The sequence below is a fragment of the Neolamprologus brichardi genome, chromosome 17 (genome assembly GCF_056152115.1).
Source record: "Neolamprologus brichardi isolate AB-2024 chromosome 17, ASM5615211v1, whole genome shotgun sequence".
Classification (NCBI taxonomy): domain Eukaryota; kingdom Metazoa; phylum Chordata; class Actinopteri; order Cichliformes; family Cichlidae; genus Neolamprologus; species Neolamprologus brichardi.
In genome coordinates, this window is record NC_142120.1 from 21,920,292 (window position 1) to 21,939,873 (window position 19,582).

The 19,582-nt window shown below is 41.3% G+C and overlaps 1 protein-coding gene across 2 annotated transcripts; it reads right to left on the reverse strand.

Annotated features, from left to right (window-relative positions):
• Positions 1–1,064: 1,064 nt before the first annotated feature.
• On the reverse strand, positions 1,065–18,896 carry pthlha (parathyroid hormone-like hormone a). 2 transcript variants are annotated; one of them, XM_035907081.2, is made up of 4 exons: positions 18,762–18,896; positions 6,388–6,499; positions 1,924–2,460; positions 1,065–1,724 (listed from the first exon to the last, which is right to left on the reverse strand). In XM_035907081.2, exons 2-3 carry the CDS (start codon positions 6,492–6,494, stop codon positions 1,947–1,949), a joined length of 621 nt encoding a protein of 206 aa, XP_035762974.1. In that variant the 5' UTR covers positions 6,495–6,499; positions 18,762–18,896; the 3' UTR covers positions 1,065–1,724; positions 1,924–1,946. The 2 variants fall into 2 exon arrangements, with proteins under 2 accessions (XP_035762974.1, XP_006781115.1); XM_006781052.3 differs by lacking the exon at positions 18,762–18,896 and adding an exon at positions 6,593–6,851.
• Positions 18,897–19,582: the final 686 nt, after the last annotated feature.

The window sequence follows — 19,582 nt, forward strand, 5'->3', positions numbered from 1 at the left end:
GTGAAATGGGTGGTGGAAGGGAACTTACGTTTGAACAAGTGGTTGATAAGTTAAGTCATGGTGAAGGCAAAGTGGTGGTTTTTCGGTTTTTGAGAAATACTGGTCTCATCAAGAGGATCTGAGGATTCAGGAGTGATGGACGATTAAAAGCCAGGAGATGGCAGTAATGCAACAGTTTTGGATGCAAGCTGCCGTTAAACTTGACAGAAGAAGAAGAAGAAGAAGACAGACTGTTTTACAACACAAACACGGGGACACGAACAGAGCACAGAGGACAGACACAGGTAGGGCTGATAACACACTAAACTCCAGGTTCAACCCTAAACTAATACAAAATCAGAATTAACACAAAACACAAGATGAAATCCGAAGGAAACATAAAACGCTGGGTCAAAATGACCCAGGATCATGACAGTATTGAACGCTGCACTGAGGTCTAGCAGGACAAGCACAGAGATGAGGCCAATGTCAGAGACCATAAGAAGATCATTTGTAACCTTCGCTAAATCAGTTTCTGTAATGAGCTCTGAAACCTGACTGAAACTCTTGAAATAAGTCGTTCCTCTTCAGATGATCTGTTAGCTGTTTAACAACTGTCCACATGGGACAATCAGTAGTCTGACATAAGACCCTAATCCCAAAACCTCAGTGGGTCTGCCTCGGCAAGCAGGGATCAGGGAATGATGCTAACTGTATTACATAGCTATATTGTCATTGTCTATGGTTAGTCATTAAAAAAAGTTTGTAAGGCAGATTGGGGAGTGATGTGAACTATTGGCCATATATGCTCGTCAACCACTTGTTATGTACATAAAAACTTAACTAAACTGAGATGTAAAATTAAAATGAAGTATTCCAAGTTGAAGAATACTATTTACAGTATAGATAAGATATTACAGGTAAAAAACAGTCCATGAGTCATAAGGAGGAGTTTAAAGTTTAATCCACCACAGGTAAGAATGATTTTTCCTCCACACTCACAATGAACCACTTATTAGATAGAGCTGTTCAGTGTGGGTGTGGAGAAAAATGGTAAGTGTTAGCAATAATGAAACAAAGATACGAGAGGCTGAGAGAAAGATACTGTCAAATGTTTAATCCATTCAGTACAGGCTGTTTATCTCAGTGCAAGTGCCAAAAACAACAATATGGAGCCGTGTTTGGTTTATGTACACATGTGAAGTTTGGCCGTGAGAAGCAGAGCGGTTCGAAGACAACAAACTGAAAACAATCGAACAAACAGCAGCAGAGAAACAAAACAAAACTGGACCCTTGGACAGACCGACAGAAAGGTAACACAGAGAGACAACCATCGTTTTTCTTCATTTCAATCACCCACAAACACAAGTCAATGAGCAAAATTAATGGTATATATATTTATATTTATATATCTAAAGTGCATTATGGTACAAAAATATAGAAGGTCAGCAGCACCTCGATACATTTACAAAATAAATACACCATTCAGACAAAATAAATTAATGCAAAAAAACTGAACATAATTGGAATTTAAAAAAGGGAAAAGCAAGGATTCACAAAGAGTAAAATCTGTCGCCCTGCGGAGCGTCAATAAGGTTTATTTTCTTATCATATTCTGCTATCTACTCTGCTATATTTAGAATATTTACACACAATAAATATTTTCCAATTTCTTTCCAAACAATCACAGTTACAGAGTCTGTAATGTGAGCATTTAGGAGTCCACTCCAGCCGTCCAAAGGTTTCTGCAACACAGAGACAGAGAAAAACAGGTGAATCAGGGTTTATTCACAGAGCTCTAACTGTCCGCCCTATTTTTCAGACATCATCATCATCTCAGCTCCACAACACTGACACAGCACAGAGTCAGTGCACTCTGCAGTATCTGCGGCTTTAACGCGGCACACACGTGTTCTGAAAACCAGGTCAGCTGTTTGGACTCACCTTCGTCAGAGACTGACGGCGTTTTAATGCAGCGCCCTCTGGAGGCCGAGCAGAGACCTCCACTCCAGGAGGAGTCCGCTACCCAGTTCATCCTCCAGCCTCCACCCCAAAGAGCGTGCCCTCCTCTTCCTCTTTTCCCCTTCCCTCCTCTTCCCAGCCCTCGATTTCTTCTTCTTTTTGCCCGACACTTTATTCACGCCGTCTTTGTATGTCTGCGACTTGTTGGTCTCCTGTGGCAGGTTGGTGCCCTCCTCCTCCTCCAGCCGGAAGCTGATGGGGAGGTTCTTGGTGCCTCCGGGGGGTTTGGAGTGCAGGGTGCTGCCGGTGGTGCTGAGGTTGATTCCCAGGCCGACCCCCGGCATCCCGACTCCGGCGTCGCTGCTGCTCCCGCCTCCCCCTGTGGTCCGCATGGGGAGGTCACGGATCTCTGCCGTGTGGACTTCGTCCAAAAGCGCCTTCAGGAGTAAAACACGCTCATGTTCCATCATCATCCGGCCTTTGTCATGCATCAGCTGAGCGTGACTCACCGAGCGTTTCCTGAACAGAAGAAAGAGAGAAGGTTTGTTTACATGAAGCTTTTCATCGTTCTAAAAGATTTTCAATCAAACAAAAACAACAACGCCCTTTTAAATGTTTCAGAGCTCATCTCTGCAGGTTTCTACTTAAATAAAAACACCCTGTGACTCAGGCTGGAATCAAAAGTGTTACCATCTACACCACAGGAAGCACTTCAAACTGAACCATGCAAAATAAAATAATATTTTTATTGTTGAAAAATTTGGTCTAATATTTGTTTTTACAGGCTTATTGACGAAGCTAAACACATGTGCATTATTTTGGGTTTCTCCCTGTTGTCCACATACTTTTGGCATTTTAGTGTTGACCTGACTGACCAGCAGAGGGCAGCACAGACAAACAGTTTGAAATGGAGCAGCCGGAGAAACCGTATCCTTCTTCTCCTTTAAATTCTTCCCTATAAATTCGACGGCATTTCTTGAACACAGGTTTCACTGCTGTCTTTCCTCTCCAGTTGTTTTTGGACAGCGCTGTTGCATCCATGCAGAGAAATGACCTGATTCATCAAACCACAGCCGTGCCGTTGCTTTCCAAGCCTTTTAAAAGTGATACAGAAGATCCCCGCCCTGCGAGGAGGTCCAGGAGGGTTTTCTCTCCTTTTAGATGAACATGAGCGCAGCCAACGCTTTCACTCTTCATCAGCGTGGATGTTAACCGGCACATTCGTGGCACTCAGACCCTTGAGGGATTACAAAAACTGCTGCCACAAACACTTCGTGCCAATTAAATGTGGTGGAGGAAAAAAAAGCTGCTGTGATTCTGAAATGAAGCTGCACATTCCTCCACACTGAAAAAGTGAGTCATAATAAATCTATCGACTCTGATTTTAGCTGAAAACCCATCAGAGGAGTTCAGTCCTCAAGTCAGCAAAAACACCACGAGAGTTACGATCGTTTAGTGTCAACTGCAGCAGCGCCACAGTTAAAACTCCACAGTTTGAAGAATGAAGGCCTAAAAAATGAAGCTGGAGTTCCTCTGACATCCAGCAGAGGCTCCAGCAGTGAGTTTCCAGCCTAACACGGTGTGTCTGTGGATAACTTCCTCCTTCATAACACCTGTACCAGGGAGCACATATTTAAAACTCACCCGTTTAACTCAACTTTCATCTTAAAACATCTTAAGCTTAAAATTTGATCCATCTTATATTTTTAACAAGCAGTTTCATGCTGGTTTAATCAAACCACCAACTTGCTGAATCCAAGCAGAGCCTATACAATTTCACCTCCACAACACTAGTTAAGTTTCTCTCCTAAAGTTCATCCACTTTTTTCAAGACGAATCACAGTGATTGTGGGCTGCTGTGACACAACACGGGGTAACAGCTGATTTAGGTTTACAAGTTGACTGACACCAGGATTTATGCTTTCCATGGTGGTAAGGGTAGATGGACCTGTTTCCACTCAGCTGATCATCATACCACTTGAAGACAGACACACACACACACACACACACACACACACACACACACACACACACACGCACACACACATTCATACAGCGCTTTTATCTATGACTCTTGCTTTCTCTTGTTTTGCCCCTCAGGTTTTTGACCTCACATCCACTGCAGCACCTCCTGTGAGCTCCATGCAGGACTATGCTGACATGTGTGAGTCCTTATACTGAGGCTATGATAATTACTCTTCATACTGATGCACTGACTTTTATTCTCTCACTGATTCAAAAACTGTGGCAAAAAATCTGTTGCAGCAACATAGAGTTAGAGTTACACGGTGACGCAGGTTAGGCTACCTGCGGTCTCAGTTCGGGGGTGGATCCCCTGTTACAGCACAGAGGTATAATCTCAAAAATGCTGAAACTTGTTAAGTTTTATAAATCAAAGATCTACAAAGCTGTGAGGGATTCAGGCTTCGCCGCAATGTTGCTTTACTGCGAGTCTCTAAGACTAACAGAGCAGCGGACACAGGTCGGAGGCTGCACACTGCTGAGCGCCAACGCCGCCCAGACACCAGGTGTGTGAGCACACAAACAGCTTCAGCAGGAGATACCGGAGGTTCCCGTGATGCCCTCCTCCACCCCCTGCTTCATACAGCAAACTGAGTAAGTGAAGCCTGATGACTGAGCTGCTGCTTCTCATTCAGCTTTTCCTGCTGAATAATAAAAATATCCAGAGCAGAACACACAGGCGGCCTCAACAGCAGCTTGTGTTTATATACATACAGATATTTCCTGTAAATCGCCGCCTTTGAAAGCCGATCTGGTTCTGTTTTACCTTTAATAACAGTCACATCAAACACTCCACAGAGAGGAGGAGGAGCGGGAAAACAGGCCGGGACATCCTGCAGTGGCAGCGTTCCAGCGCCCCCCGTCCTCAGCCTGCCGGCTCTTAATTGTTTCTCTCCGTGGGAGACGAGTGAAAGACGAGTGTTTCCTAAAGGCAGCGGCGAGTGGTTAGAGATGATTCACGGCCCTGATGGCTGACAGTACCGGGCGGCTCTGATTCTGATGAATGTTTTTGATGTTACAGCCCCTTTTAAAAGAAATTTGCAACTTTTTTTTGTCCGGCAAATAAAACACTAGAATTATTCCTGCATTAGCCCAAAAACAACCACACCACAAGACACTCAGAAAAAAATGAAGAATACCACAAAATCCCGACAGTCATTGTTATTATTATTATTATCATTATTTTTATTATTATGATTGTTATTGGCTTTTTGATTTAAAGGGACTTTTTTTTAAACTAAAACTTTCACCACTAGGGGGCAGCGCTAGCTGAGACACGTTCTCCCTTTTTAGTCGCGCTCTGGCTTCACCAATAGTTTTTGCTTTTACTTGGTGACCAATTTAACAGTTAAAGTTTAAATTTAATCACGGCGCCATCTCCTGATTCAAAACAGTATTACAAGAAAGAAAAGCTCCAGTTTGACTTTGTTAATATCTCTAAAATCAACAACGAGAGGTCATTATGTTGACCCGGTGATGTAAAAACAAAATAGTTTTAAGTTTTAAAGATTTTAAATACCTTTAAACAAATTAATGTGCAATCATTCATTTGTTAACGTGTAACTCCTTAACAGAAAAAATGAGACATATCTTTCATAAAACTGCTTCATGAATACCAAAAGTTCACGTTTGACAGCCTGAGAAGCACAAATTAAACATGAAAAACCATGAAAATTTATATTTTTTTGTCTGTGAAGGTTCTCAGTCATCCAGGTCATCGTAGTCAAAGGAGCTTGCAAAGAAAAGCGTCTGGACTTATTTTTTTAATATTAAAGAAAACATACTGAACTACAATCAAGTCTACGGAAAACAGGGTCAGAGGTCAATAGCTCCCACCGCTGGCTGATTTTTGATCTCTTCACTGCGCTCTTGTTTTTCTTTCCACCCAGGTAGCGTGAACCCCGTCCCCCCAAAAATCCCATTAGGTACATATCACACACGGCAAGGGAAACGTCTGGAGCCCGTTAAGGAAAACCCGGAGCTCTGAATCACTCCGCTCTCCTCCTCCTTCAGCGTCGGCTCAGAGCATCCTCCCAACGCTTACATCCAAAAACCATCTCAGCGATATGATCTTTCCAAAGTGGAAAAAAAGCTCCTGAAGTGTGTTTAAAATTCTGGCCAAGCAGCGTGAAGGAGCATTTATTCTGCTTGGCATCAAACAGCTGAGCAGGTTTGGTTTGGTCCTAAGCCGAGCCGAACATCAGCATTATTCATCCAACTCACTCCCAAACGCTCTGAGAGGACAGCGAGGGAGGTCGGAGGGGTTTATCGCACCGAGATGGTCTCTGCTCTGGGTAAACATACAGGTGGGCGAAGGCTAACTAAACACAAACGAGCACATTTTCCAGCCTGCAGCTCACCCACCGTGATGAGGCGAGCTGCTGGACACACATGAAAAGACTCAAAAATGAAATCCAGACTTACATTCTGCTGCTCAGGGCATCAATCGGCCGTCCAAAGTGCGGCACCGGAGAGCAGAGCAAGAAGACAGCAAAGCACCACTGCTGCAGGACCGTCCTGGAGAAGAACATTATTTCTGCAAAGAGAAGAAACAAGAAAGTCATCTCTCTCATTTCACCAAACAGTAGTTCAACCCAAACACGAGAAGAAAGGTTCACAGGAAACTTACGTTCCCACAGCAGCACAGAAACAGAAAAACACAGAAAACGAGTCCTTTCTCAAACTGTCTCAGGAGAAAATCCAGGTGATGACACCTTTAGGGGAAAAAAGCAATCCTGACAAGCCAAAACTCATCCAGCAGCTCCTCTTTGGTTTGTTCCCAGTTTAAAGCCTCCTCATAGAGTGAGCAGGGAGGTCATCCAGCTGCAGCTCCAGCGATTAAAGGTGAGCCCGACTGCAGTGCTGCAGGTCGCTCTGATGGGAGCATTTGTTGCATGCTGCCTGAGAGCTGCTGCAGGTCAGAGACGGGAAAGGGGAGGACTTGTTAACAGAGAGGAGGACCTCCTCACGCCTCCTTCAGGGAGGGGAGCAGAGGAGGAAACATGGCAGGAAGGTGGCGCTCAAGCAGCAACAAAAGCAAGAACCACAGCTGGAGCTACGGAGGTCAGTTAGTGCCAACAGCACAGAGTCTGAGGCCACAGACGGCAGCACATACTTAATAAAGTCAGTCATTCCTGCAACTGCATGTCAGCCTTTCACACTGTCACTGCACAGTTATCAAGGTCTAAATCATCATAACAAGGATATTGTTGTGATGTAAAAAACATGAATGACATTTAAACACATTTTATATTCTGTGTCTAATGTAAGCTAATGTGTTGCACACTGAGAAAATAAGCATCACACCTTTTGGATTTTAGTGGAAAATCAGCCCACACCCTACTCTGCATCATTTAATCACTAAATGATTAATTTTTTTAATTAAATAATTAAAAAAAATCATGTCAACCCCTCACAAATCTCTTAATAGCACCCAGTTTTCTGTATGACATCATAGCAGGAATATCTTTGTCAGGTCATCAGAGGCACATGAGCCCACCACATGTTCTTCCACATGTGAGGGGCAGCCAGTCAGAAAAACTGAAAGCAGAACATGTATTTTTTTTAATTTCTTTTCTTCAGTGCTGATCACAGCTCGACTGTAATTCGTTTTTAAATCTCAATATTCAGTTCAGTAAAACCAAAGGTGAAGTCTGTGATATCAGGCGATGGCAGCGCCGCTGTGCCTAAACTTGGTGATGGTTTGTGAGCGATGCACTCTGACAGCGGGTGTCAGCAGCAACCGTGAGCCATCACTGGCCTTTAGACTCGAGGAGTAAGGTGGTTTGTCTTAGGTACGATGCCTCTGAGGACAAAATCGAAGGAGGGTGATGAGGTCTGGCAGGTTCAGCCCTTACCTGTCAGTGCAGCGAGGACGTGCACAGAAAACAAATCACGTGTATGAAGGCACTGCAGATCAGGACATTTTGAAACTATGAAGAAAGTCGAGCGGTCCATTATTGTTTCATATTGTTGTGAGTGAGACGCTATAGAGTCTCCGTTAACAAGTATGCAAAACTGTACTTTCATCTATCTTAATTTGCAAATGGGATGTAATTAAATTATATACATTTTGATAACATTTCACTGTAAAATTCATTAACTTTTAATTCTAATATTTCATGGGCTGACTTGTTCTTAAGAGTAGAAAAGGGAAGTTTAACAACCTTAAAGTTACGTAAAATAAAGATAAAAATCCTGGAAAAGTTCAGATTCTATCTAGTTCAGATCTAGTGTAGCTCTGCATTAGCTCCATACGCCGTGCGGGAGGAGAGCTTACATAAGAGCGATGACAGTGTTGGTGGTCTGAGGCTGTTTGATCCTCACACATGAGGAATGTTTCCAGCTGAGTCGTATTTAACGTGATTAGATCAGATTAGATCAGATTAGATCAGATTCCTATAATCAGGTGTAGAGATCAACGTGTGGGGACGGAGCTGCTGACAGAAATGATTCAGTTTAATTACAACAGATCAGATTTATAAGTCGGGAGAAAGCTAACATGCAAATATGAGACTTACACTCTGGAAACAATACACTTCTGTATTTTAAAGCCTACTGAAGCAGCTGGTTTCCATCATGATGTTAAAAAAAGACTCATAGTAACTCCATGGATAGACTGTATGTGAAAGATGGACATAGCCACCTAGCAGTTTCTAGACTCCATTTCGAAGCGTCACCAAGGTTAAAAATAAAGGAGCCACAGAGGATTTTGACCCAGGAAACAGTGTGAATCATAGTCTGCCGAGTGTACACTTTCCATAACGCTAGGCTCTAGTGAGATTTGAACACACGACCCCTGGTTTGCAAGGTCAGTGCTCTAACCCTTGATCTATGCAGCCTGGTATGAAAGGTGAAGCTCCACCCACCACACCTGGCCAGCACTTAGGTGAGAGGCCTTCCTCTCATGAGGTCTGTGAGCTTCTAAGATTTTGGGACATGCACAAGAGCTAAAGCAACACAAGAGTGAAGTTTAAACTGATGTTTCAAAATACATGTCCCACATTGTATTAACAACCTAAGTTAGTTGAATTAGAGTTTTTTTTTAATGATGTTTAGACATTATGACCTCATTAAGCTAGTCTGAGAATTGGCTACACTGCCACTCAAGCTCTAACAGCAACCTTTAAGACAAGCCATTAAAACTGTTAATATTTGTGACATATCAGCAATTTCTTTGTTTTTTTAGACATGGTAGGTTTTTATTTTTCAAATCTGATGAGCCAAAATGAAGTAATGAATTTTTAATTCTATTGAAGGTTTGGGAGAGGAGTTACAGCTAAAACACGCGGCACGTCATCCTGACAGCAGAAGAAATTTTTTATAGTTTGTGGATTGAACGGCATATTTGTTTAAAACAGCTTTGAGTAACGATGTCTTGCAAAAGCACCGGATTTACATGTTTTATTTAATTTTGTCTGAGAAATGTGCATAACACACCTGATGTAAGCTGAATTTATACTTTTAACTGCTGCTTTTTTTTTAAAAAAAAAAAAATCATTTAATCTATGAAATACATTAACAGTGCAGTTTTGCAGTGAAACAGATAAATGTTCTGATCGCTGAGAAAACTAACAGACCTGTTTTACTCAGTATGTAAACATTAGATGATCAGAATACAAATCTATACATCAACCTTCTGGCTTCAAGTGGAGCCCCCAAGTTTCCTAAATTAACCCCCACATATGTGAGAGCAAACAAGAGTAAGTCAGACAAACACGGCGGGCAGCAGCGCCATCGCCCTTTCCCGCTCTGACTGACACTCGTTGAAATATCAGCAATGTGTTCCAGCTGTCGCTTCCCACAATTAAGACCAGATCTCACAGAAAAACGCAGCCCAGCGCACACTCAGCGGGTCTTATCTCTGCGGCGGGGAAATCACTGGTGGGAAAAAAATGTTTACTCAAGCATGTGGCATCGACATTTCGCATGTTTGAAGCTGAGATTTATGTGCAATTGTACAAGTTTTTTTTAACCCAGCGCCATGGAAATGCCAGGTTCGAAGCATGATTAGAAACAATAGACAGGAGATTGATGTTACTGACGTTTCAGCCAACTGACGTCTGAGTGCACACAAACATTTCTTGGCTTTCTCTTCAGGAATGTTAGCACCGATTCCCAAACAGGAGTTCCACTTAGATATAATTACAGTTTATAAATTATCCTTCATTGTAGCATGAATCCACCAACAGCATCAAAACCACACTATCTACACTACTGTGCAAAAGTCTTAAGCCACCCCTCATTTCTTTTTATTTCCTTGAGCCAGACTTTGTGTATTTCATTTTTTTTTTTTTAATTTTCTTTAGCATTACTTCCCCAGGCTTTCACAGTTCTTCTTTGGACTCTGGCTGCTTTTCGACTCATTTCAAGTCCAGTCCTTGTACTGACCATTTTCAGAGGAATTATTTTTGTTGTTGTTGTTGTTAAGCCCATTAACTCTGACCTATGGCTAATTCAAGCATAAAAAGACTCCTAACTAAATGGATAAACCAGTGTTGTGTCTACATAGCACAGACAACTTAGCAAAGAACAGATTTAAAATTGTATCTTGAGGCTCGTCGTTACTAGCATCAGAAAAACAGTGTTTCTTCCCATTTCTTTAGCTGAATCTGTGAAAAATGCCAACGATAACACAGTTTGACATAAAATTGTATTTTTGCATAAACAAGGTGATTCCCAAAGAACTGTTAGCTAAAAACCTAGCATATCTCAGCACGGTGTGAAGTGTCAGTTAAAAAAGGGAGGAAACTGGACAAGTGAAGGGCAAAAAAAAAGAGTGTGAGGCCTAAAAGACTTTCTACAGCAGATGACCGATATCTGAAAGTCATGTCAATAAGAAAGAGGAAAACATCCAGATAAGATCTCAGAGATGCATTTGGACCATCAGCTGATCAATCCATGTGCGAGAGGTATAATAGTGAGTTCTCTAAAGTCGACATCCAAACTGCATGAAGCCACTGTGATAAAACACAGGGGTTTCTAAGCTTCATTTTCACATCTCAATGTTAGCATTTTAGCCTCCACTAGATTGTTTTTTGGAGACAGAAGCGTCCATGCTGACCTGTTTACAGATGGCCTAATACTTGACAGTGTTCAGGCTCTCTGCACAACAAACACCTCACTGAGCATGTGCCAGAAAAGTAAATGGATGCTGGTTTCTGTAACTCCTGATGTTTGTCCTGCACTCCTTCCTCCTCCTTCTCTCTTAGATGTTTCTTCTCTTGTCCAGCCAAACAGATATGAATAAATAAAGCTAAAACATCCTAGCTGGACCCTCCTTGAGTTACATGCAGACTCTGTCTTGGCTGGCTGTCTGTGTACCAGCTAACCTGAGCCTTCATCAGCTCCTCTAAGCGTAAAGAGCAGCATGAAAGGTGAAGATTAGCCCACCGTGCGCTCTGAAAATGTTTAGCTAACATTACTGACAGCCTCCTGGAGTTTCAGAAGAGCTGCGCTCCTCCTTCATGCACATATAGATATTTATCAGGGCTTCCCTGCAGCACGGACTCTGAGTCTAAGGCAACTGGTGCAGTTGAGTCAGGCTGTGTTTTCAATTTACCCAATTATCTCAAACATTTTGGCTTGGCGACTGTGGTCTATTGATGCGTCCTTGATTTTTACCCAGAAATAGCAGCTTCACTGTAAAGGTCACTGTATGAACATGAGAAGCACACAATGAACACATTATTTGTTAAACCTGCAGGCTGCCAACATGAGCCCTGGACGCGGTGATGCAACAGAGCTTTCTGCTGCGCTTTTCATTCATTAGTGATCATAAACAGAATCCATTGTTCCCTCCCCAGTCACTGCTCGCAGTATAAAACAAGTCAACATTTGATGGTGAATGATTAATGCCAGAGGGAATCAGGGGAGTCGTTTTCCCCACAGTTTGTCTGCAAATTAGTCGAGTTCCTTCCAGTTTATGAGCTCCTCTGGTTGGAGCTGATTCAGGAACACGAAGTCCAGCAGATCCTCTTTACACCACAGGACAAACAGAGGAATGCCGTACGTCTGTTGCGGGAACACGACCTGTCCATGTCCCTCCTCCTCCTCCTCCAGAGGCTGGAAAGAAACTCTCATGTGCTTTTGGCCTGTGAAAGCCACTTTACCTGCATGTAAACAGGTACAAGAAAGAAAAAGTATTTTCCTGGCAGCGAGCAGCCTGTGGGGTCTGAGCCAGGAAAGCTGTTTTACATTCACAGAAAATTGCTGGGTTTTGGCAGAGCACCACATACACAAAACAAATGTCCGCTTTTAATCTGTGCGACGGCGCCCCGCCTCCCCTGCCTCTCTGCTTTTGAAAACAATTCTACACACAAAGCCATGTACTGTTGGCGTGCACCCCCATCCACGGCCCTGACTCCCTCCTGAGAGCCCCTGCGTCTCCTATAAGTCGTCACAACACGGTCAGGTGAGGGGTGTCTAAGGAGATGCTCAACAGAAAACCTGCCACAACACTGAGGAAACATTTGGACTCTGCTAGAGTAGCTTTGTATGGTTCAGTAATCCTTCTTTATCTCACACCAGGCCTTGGTGCAGCCCAGTGGCTCTCCTGTCTCTTTAAAACAACTTCCTTCCACCCAAACTCTGATAAGCACGCAGTGAATTTCCAATCGTGTCAGCTGGTCATGAGGTCGGGGTGGGGAGTAGAAAACTCTGGGAATCTGTCTGCAGCAGCTCTCATAGTCAAGGAATTACTGTTTGTGGTTGGACCACGGTGGTGGAGCATGTGTTCCTGTGGTGGGCGTGGGTTGTATAAAGTGAATGAGAGTAAAACAAGAGGGTGGGAGGCTGAGAGTTTCTGTCCATCCAAATACAAACTGTACATTCCTGAATTCCTCCGGTCAAACATGTCACCGCTGAGCGAGGACAGGGCCGCGAGGAGGAGGAGGTAAGCCAGAGGTCAAAATGAGAGCGAGGGGAAGGCCACCCCTGAGCGAGGGAGAGGTAGCAACTACTCCTGGTCTCTTCATCATCGCTCACTCATCTTCATCCATCACCCTTCCCTGCGGCCTCCATTCCTCACAGCGAAAACTCCTTTGTGATTTAGGGCGAGTCTTACAGCTACCATCGCGCAAGTGCCATCACGTCTGTTCAGAGTGTGAGGCCAACTCTTGTTCACAGGAGTGTTCATGCCTCACTTCAAGGTGGAATAATCACAAACACACACTCGTTCCAGTCAGCTGCACGACATTACACAGCGGCACAAAAATAACTCAATCAAACTTATTCATATGTTATTAATGCACAACACCAGCTGTAATGTTACACCACCCACCAGTAACCAGGACTGCAACCCAGAAACACCTGTCAACACCACCCGCCAGTGATGTCAGACATAAGAAGAAAAGCTCCATATAATTTTACTATTTTACTATTCATTATCTATGATATTTTTGACATTTACTATTTTATTATTACAAACAACACATGCACAGTAATGACTTGGTATGAAGACTGTTTCGTAGTAAGCTAATAAATAACCTGGTGACGTAAAAAAGAAAAAAGGCTGCTGCGACTAGCACTGTTAGAGCTAGCCACTCTCCACAAACTGATAGCAACACTTAAATCACAAGAACAAGTGCAACAGACTCAAATAAGCAACATACTCTTTTACTACTTTAAACTACATAGATATGCTTAACTATTTCCATTCAACAGATTGTCTCAAGCTAATGTTATCTTTAGCGTTACTATGTTGCTATTATATTTGGATGATATGCGCTTGTAGAAAAACAATCTAGAAAATTAGATCTGGTATCAGCCATCTATTAAGAGCAATAAAATAATTTTTAACGTACAAAGAAGAATATACAGGTAGTTGGGTTGTGTAACCACACTGGGTAAATCTGCCCCCTTGTGTTGAAGGTTGAAATTTTCCTCATGTTTTTTTTTTCTTTTTTTTACATAAAGTACCCCTACAGAGTGATTTTAATCAGATTGAAATTATGGTAGAATATTTATTCTATATCATCTACATTTTAAATTTTTTTGAATAAACCTTGTGAAAAAATGCAATTGCTTCTTTTTCAGTTATTTTTCCTGCCTGCTGGATGTCCGTGGGGTTGCTGCTGTTTGTTAGCTGTTTAACTGGGCACGAGTAGCCTCCACAGTTGGTTTTAATAATCCCCTAGACTGCCACTTTCTTTGTTGTTATGTAACAGCTGGATCCTGAAATATTCTAAAGACATTAAGTGAAGTTAAGCTTTTGTTTCTTGCATAGTGTATATTTTTATAATGACTCCTCTGCACTAATGTAAAGTTTATGCAGGATAGTTTCATATGTGTCGGGACTGATAAGTTCTTATAGTTTTTACAGAGTTGTGCTGTTTTATAAAAATACATGGCATGGGTGTAGTCTGTGTGGTTCTGTGAATGATAGAAAGGCTTGAACGAAGTCTGCAGTGGTAATGTTGTAAGCAAAGAGAGCAGTGTTCCTCAGTTGGCTTTATTACTCAAAGCCAACTGCCTGTTTTCACTGATGTGTCATCTAAACTCCCACCAGGAGCCAGCAACTTAAAAAAACGATATCATACGTCAGCACAAGTAACTGAAGAGGAAGAGCAACGCTCAGCAGAAGTCATTCCTGCAGTTCTCTGGCATTAACTCTCAGCAGGATGAATGTTAGAGCAGCATAGAGCTCCGAACACCAGCATCATGGAGAGACCAGGGGAAGGCGCCTGTTGTCTGCCTCTCAGGCTCTTAGGGTGACTTTTGCAGATGTCCCCACATGGGTGTGCATAATCTGCTGGTGTGTCACTCTTGGATCCCACCAAGGCAATCAAGTCCCTAAACTCAATTAGATCTGATTATGGTTAGTGCTGCACTGCCAGCAAACTGGATTAGAATATGGAGAGGACAGAAAGTGGTTTTGAGCAGTTTTGACTTGCTAAACAGTCTTTATGGGTTTAGGCTTGTGATTAGATTAGCATTTAAAGGGAGACACTGAAGGTATTTGACTCTCTAAAGCAGTCTTTAGTACCAAACTGTGCTGTCTGTGAATATGTCTATGATAACAGGACCACCTGCTTGTATTTAGTTTGGATTACAGGAAGGATGAATCACTATCTGCAATTCTCAGACATTAGGATCCAGGAGCGAACAAGCTAACCCCACAAAACAGAAAACAGACTAACTGTAAAAATTTGGTGAGAAAACAAAAAAACAAACCCAAAAAACCTTAAGAATTCATTAAAACAAACTCATTAGTGATGCAGTGTGGTGATCGATTATGAGCACCACAGAGACATGAGATAGCAACCTCACTAAAAACCACAAAGAGCATAAAGAATGAACACAGCTTCTAGGTCAGAAACATAAAGCCTGTGCAGAAATGCCTTTAACCTGCTTTCTATTCTACCAGATGGTGAACGCTGTGGTTGCTGTTACACCCTTCTGAAACCCCTATTCTTTTTGCAGTGGCTGTGCAAGAGTCTGCAGGTGTTGCCTGGGCTGAATTGACCATTGAGGTGTTGATAAAGACATGTCTGATACAGACTTTGGAGAGACACACCAGGTTTTCTCTTTATGCTCTTTGCAATACAAACTATTTTAGCAAATGTAAAATAAAACCTATGCTTTTTGAAACTTTGATGTCAGTACTTATGTTTATGTTGCGGCATTTTTATATCATAACATAAGATGGGGGCTCATCCAGGATATTTTAGACTCTATTTTGGATATTTTTATTGGATATTTTGGATATAAGATTAAAAAAAATGATTTTTTTTTTAGTGGGTGAGTGATGGTTACAGTGTTCACTGTGATTGAGCAAACTCTCATTAGTCGATATGTTTCAGGCATCAAAGCACTTGTTTGTTGTTTTCCTTTATTGTTTAAGTTTATCATGTTTGGTGGTTTTCCTGGGGTATGCTTCAGAGTTTGGTAGACTACATCTCTGGTCTGCTGCCTGCTCTCAAGTTTTCGTCTAAAGTTTCCTTGAGCCTGGTACTCCACTGAAGAGTAGGTAGGTAAAGTTTTTTGTTGATGGTGTATTTGGGAGTTGCTCAAAGTAAACCAGTGGCACTGAACTCTGCAGGAAATAGAGATCAGGTTGAGACCACGCATTATTTATGGTCCTATGGCTGAAGCAGGTGGGCCTTATGTTGAATTAGCATATAGTATGTAGTTGTAGCCATGTGTATAGATCTAGTACACCAGTGTTGATGGATGCTAAATAATGAGGTGATTGCTTTGTGCTATTACCTTTAGTGCTGTGGATAATCTAGCTACTTTTGTTGGATCACTTGTGAGTCCTGTTGGCCAGGTAATGGAAATAACACTTTGTGGTGCTGAGCCACTCTTGTTGAGATTATTGTGTAGAAATGGCTTTTGTAGTAGTTTTGTAGTAGTGGCTCCATTTGTAGTTGGTCGCTAGTATGCTCCCCAATTGGTTGGGGCAGATGATTGTTGGGGTTTTCTCTGTTATAGTATTGTCTATCTGTATTAAACTATAAAGCTTGTTAACCACACCTGGTGAGGTGTGGATAAAGACATAGCTCAGGCTGAATTTGGAAAGGCATACTAGTTTTTCTTTTTATTGTCCTTGCGGTACCAACTATTTTAACAGTAGCAAAATATAACCTGTTTTTTTTTCTAAACTTTTGAGTCAGTCTCCACGTTTATGTTGGTCATAACACTGCAAAAAGACTTCTGGTCCTGTCAAAGTACAATATATAAGGAAAAGAGCTCTGACTTCACTCAGTTTGGATCATACTAAACAAAAAAAAAAAATCTATTTTATAGATCTTGGTCATACCGATTTTCAAAATGGTGGATGCTCATTGGCTAATGACAAATTGTTAGCCAATGAATGGTCTGTTTTACAAACAGACCAACCCATCTCATCACATCCACATTTTTGTAGTCAAGATGGTGATGGCACAACGCTCAGATTTCAAAACTCTGCTTCAGAAATTAAATGATGAGGTTATTTTTTTACTTTTCTTCTGTCCTTGACCTAAGTATGAAAATAATGTCAAACCAAATAATTTATAAGAAGACTCTTCACTTTTCATTTGAAATACCACGCTGAAAAACACCAAAACACTTTCACAACATTTAAGTTTTCATTAATAGTTAATGCCAGAAAATAACAACTACAGGCTAATGAGCTAAAGGCTTTTTCTTTTTCGGGGGAAACCAGAATTTTTTAACCTTTTTTCTCATTCAAAGTGATAAAAAAAGCATATCGCAAATACATAAGTAATAGAGATGAGTCAAATAAAAAAATATATAGAATTAAAGCTGTTCTGAGACCGCAGCATGCAAGCTAACAGAAAATCTTTTGATGAGGCATCTGTAGACAGTATAAAACATGCACATAGGCAATTCAAACTTCTCATCACTGGTAAAAGAGATCTTATAGAAACAGAATTATGCAGTCGTAATATGAAAGTTTCTCCTGTGTGCTATGGTTACTGGTTGGTGGGAAGTCTGAAAATGTTAATAAGTAAGAAAATAAACTCCAAGTTTCTCAGTAGTGGAATAATATATCTTTGACTCATGTGCCAGTCACCTTTAGTTGCAAACCAGGTTTTCCCTGGAATTCACATACAGTGGAGTGTTGTGCAGTAAAACATAAATAATCTGACAGGAAAAGCAAAGCATGAGAATCGGATAGGAGTCATTCTTCAGAGAAAAGCTAAAAAAATGTTCTTTTTTTCTGATTCACAGGATGAGAAAGGACACGAGTCTCTGGAACTGTGATGGGAGCACAGTAGAAAAAAAATCCACTCCCTTCAGTCTTTCCTTTAGTGGTGGATCATTTTAAATCCTCGTTGTATTTAACAGCTATTTTATAGTTTAAACTGATGGTGACAGCATGTCTTCTCAATGAACACAAAAACCCTGCATTATCTTTCTGCCATGTTTTGTAAAATCAGATATTAATTTATTATGAGCTATGATTTCTGACAGATGTTCATACACAAAAAAATTTATACTTCATATATAGTTGGTAGTTACTAGCTGTCTAGTCTATTCAGACTGGTAGCTATTATGAAGCACACATGCTCCATTGTCCCTACTATGCTCAGTGTCACATTTTCGTACTTAGAAAAATAAATCAAAAAAAGCTACATGGATGTAATAAAGTCCCCAATAAACACAATAACCATGCTAATATTTAAGTGTTTCAAATTTCTGTGCAAGTACGGTACAGTCTTTTGTCCTTTAAACGGCACCTCAGCATGCCAACACACTCAAAACTTTGTCCAAACAGGTTCTCTCAGTTCTTAAAGACCCAATCTTGACCCTATCAGACCGGCTCAGGGGCAATAATCAGTGTTATGGGTTCTGCGTCAAATTTTAATTGTTTTTTATTATGCTTTGTTCTCTTTGGACCAGGATAATTTGCCATCAGAACCATCTCTTTCAAATAAATGTAACATCCACCTGGTCATTCGTCTAGATTTACAGGTAGGAGCAGGATTACATTTAGTTTTAGTCATATGTTTAAAAATGGATGGATCTGTGAATAAATATGAAGATGTTAGCTTATAATACATTTCTAAATAAGTGTCATAAATACATTTTTTCATTATACTATTTTCTGTTAAAAGCTATTCTATAGTTCTGTACAAAGATTTGGACATTAACCTAACTTCAACTCTAACCCTGTTCTCAATTTGCTGTTCAGAAATGTGGTGGATAAGACAGAATTTTCTTTCTATGAAGGACTACTCTGCAGACAGAAGCACAAACCCAATATCTTGGTTTCTTTACTGTGTTCAAAGTCGTCTCCGTCCTTCTGTGCACATATGAAAACAATTAATTGTTTTGCATTTTGTACTCACCAGTTTTAGAGTTCCTGTCTTCTTCTGATTCTTCTGATTACGAATCCAATGAGGAGTTGTAAAGAAAATCAAAATTTCCTCACTCCTCTTGTCATTAGAGGTGTTCCTCTGAAGAGAGAGGAAGGTTTGTCGGCGTCTGCCGGAGTGTTTCTGCTCCTGAAGGTTTGCAAAGCCTTATAAATAAGGTTAAGCCCTCCTGTTGACATCATATGCCGGTCACTGCCATCATCACCGCCTCATGGTAGCAGCAGAAGCCATAAGGCTGCATATATAATTAGATGGATGAACTTACTCACTCGATCTGCTCTGCACTCCTCCCACATCCCTTCATTTTAAAAGAGGAAACACAAGACACCACAACTTCACTTCAATTCAGAGTCAGATCTAATGACACATGTGAGTGCTCCTTGTTGTGTTTGGTTCCCGGCCAGTAAACTTGGTTTCTTCTACCAGTTGTGGTTGTTTTACTCTTGCTTTGTTAAAAATTTCAGTGTTTTTTACTTTTCTGCACGTCACTGAGGCGTGCCAATAAAATAAAATATTTTTGTTAGGTGTTATTCTTTCACCTTCTTAACCTTTACTTAGGCAGATTAATATGATAATTTAAAAGCCAGTCATGAAAACAGAATTGAGACAAACCAGCCGAGGTGGGTGTTGTGTCTGTTTTTGTCTCGGTTTTAATTCTACTCTATTAAATAATGACCCCCTGCTGCAGACTTTTGTTTGCCTGTCCGGAGGCGGGAGGGAAAAAAGAGAAAAGAGAAAGAGCTCCAAAACATGGTAGTAGTGGTTTTGTCCGTCACGCCTTCCACTGCTTGCGT

Excerpts from the sequence above, each read along its gene's own strand:
- pthlha (XM_035907081.2), bottom strand. The coding sequence starts at position 6,494 with ATGTTCTTCTCCAGGACGGTCCTGCAGCAGTGGTGCTTTGCTGTCTTC. Across the intron at positions 2,461-6,387 it reads GATGCCCTGAGCAGCAGAAT|GAAACGCTCGGTGAGTCACG; the intron begins GTAAGTCTGGAT and ends TCTTCTGTTCAG.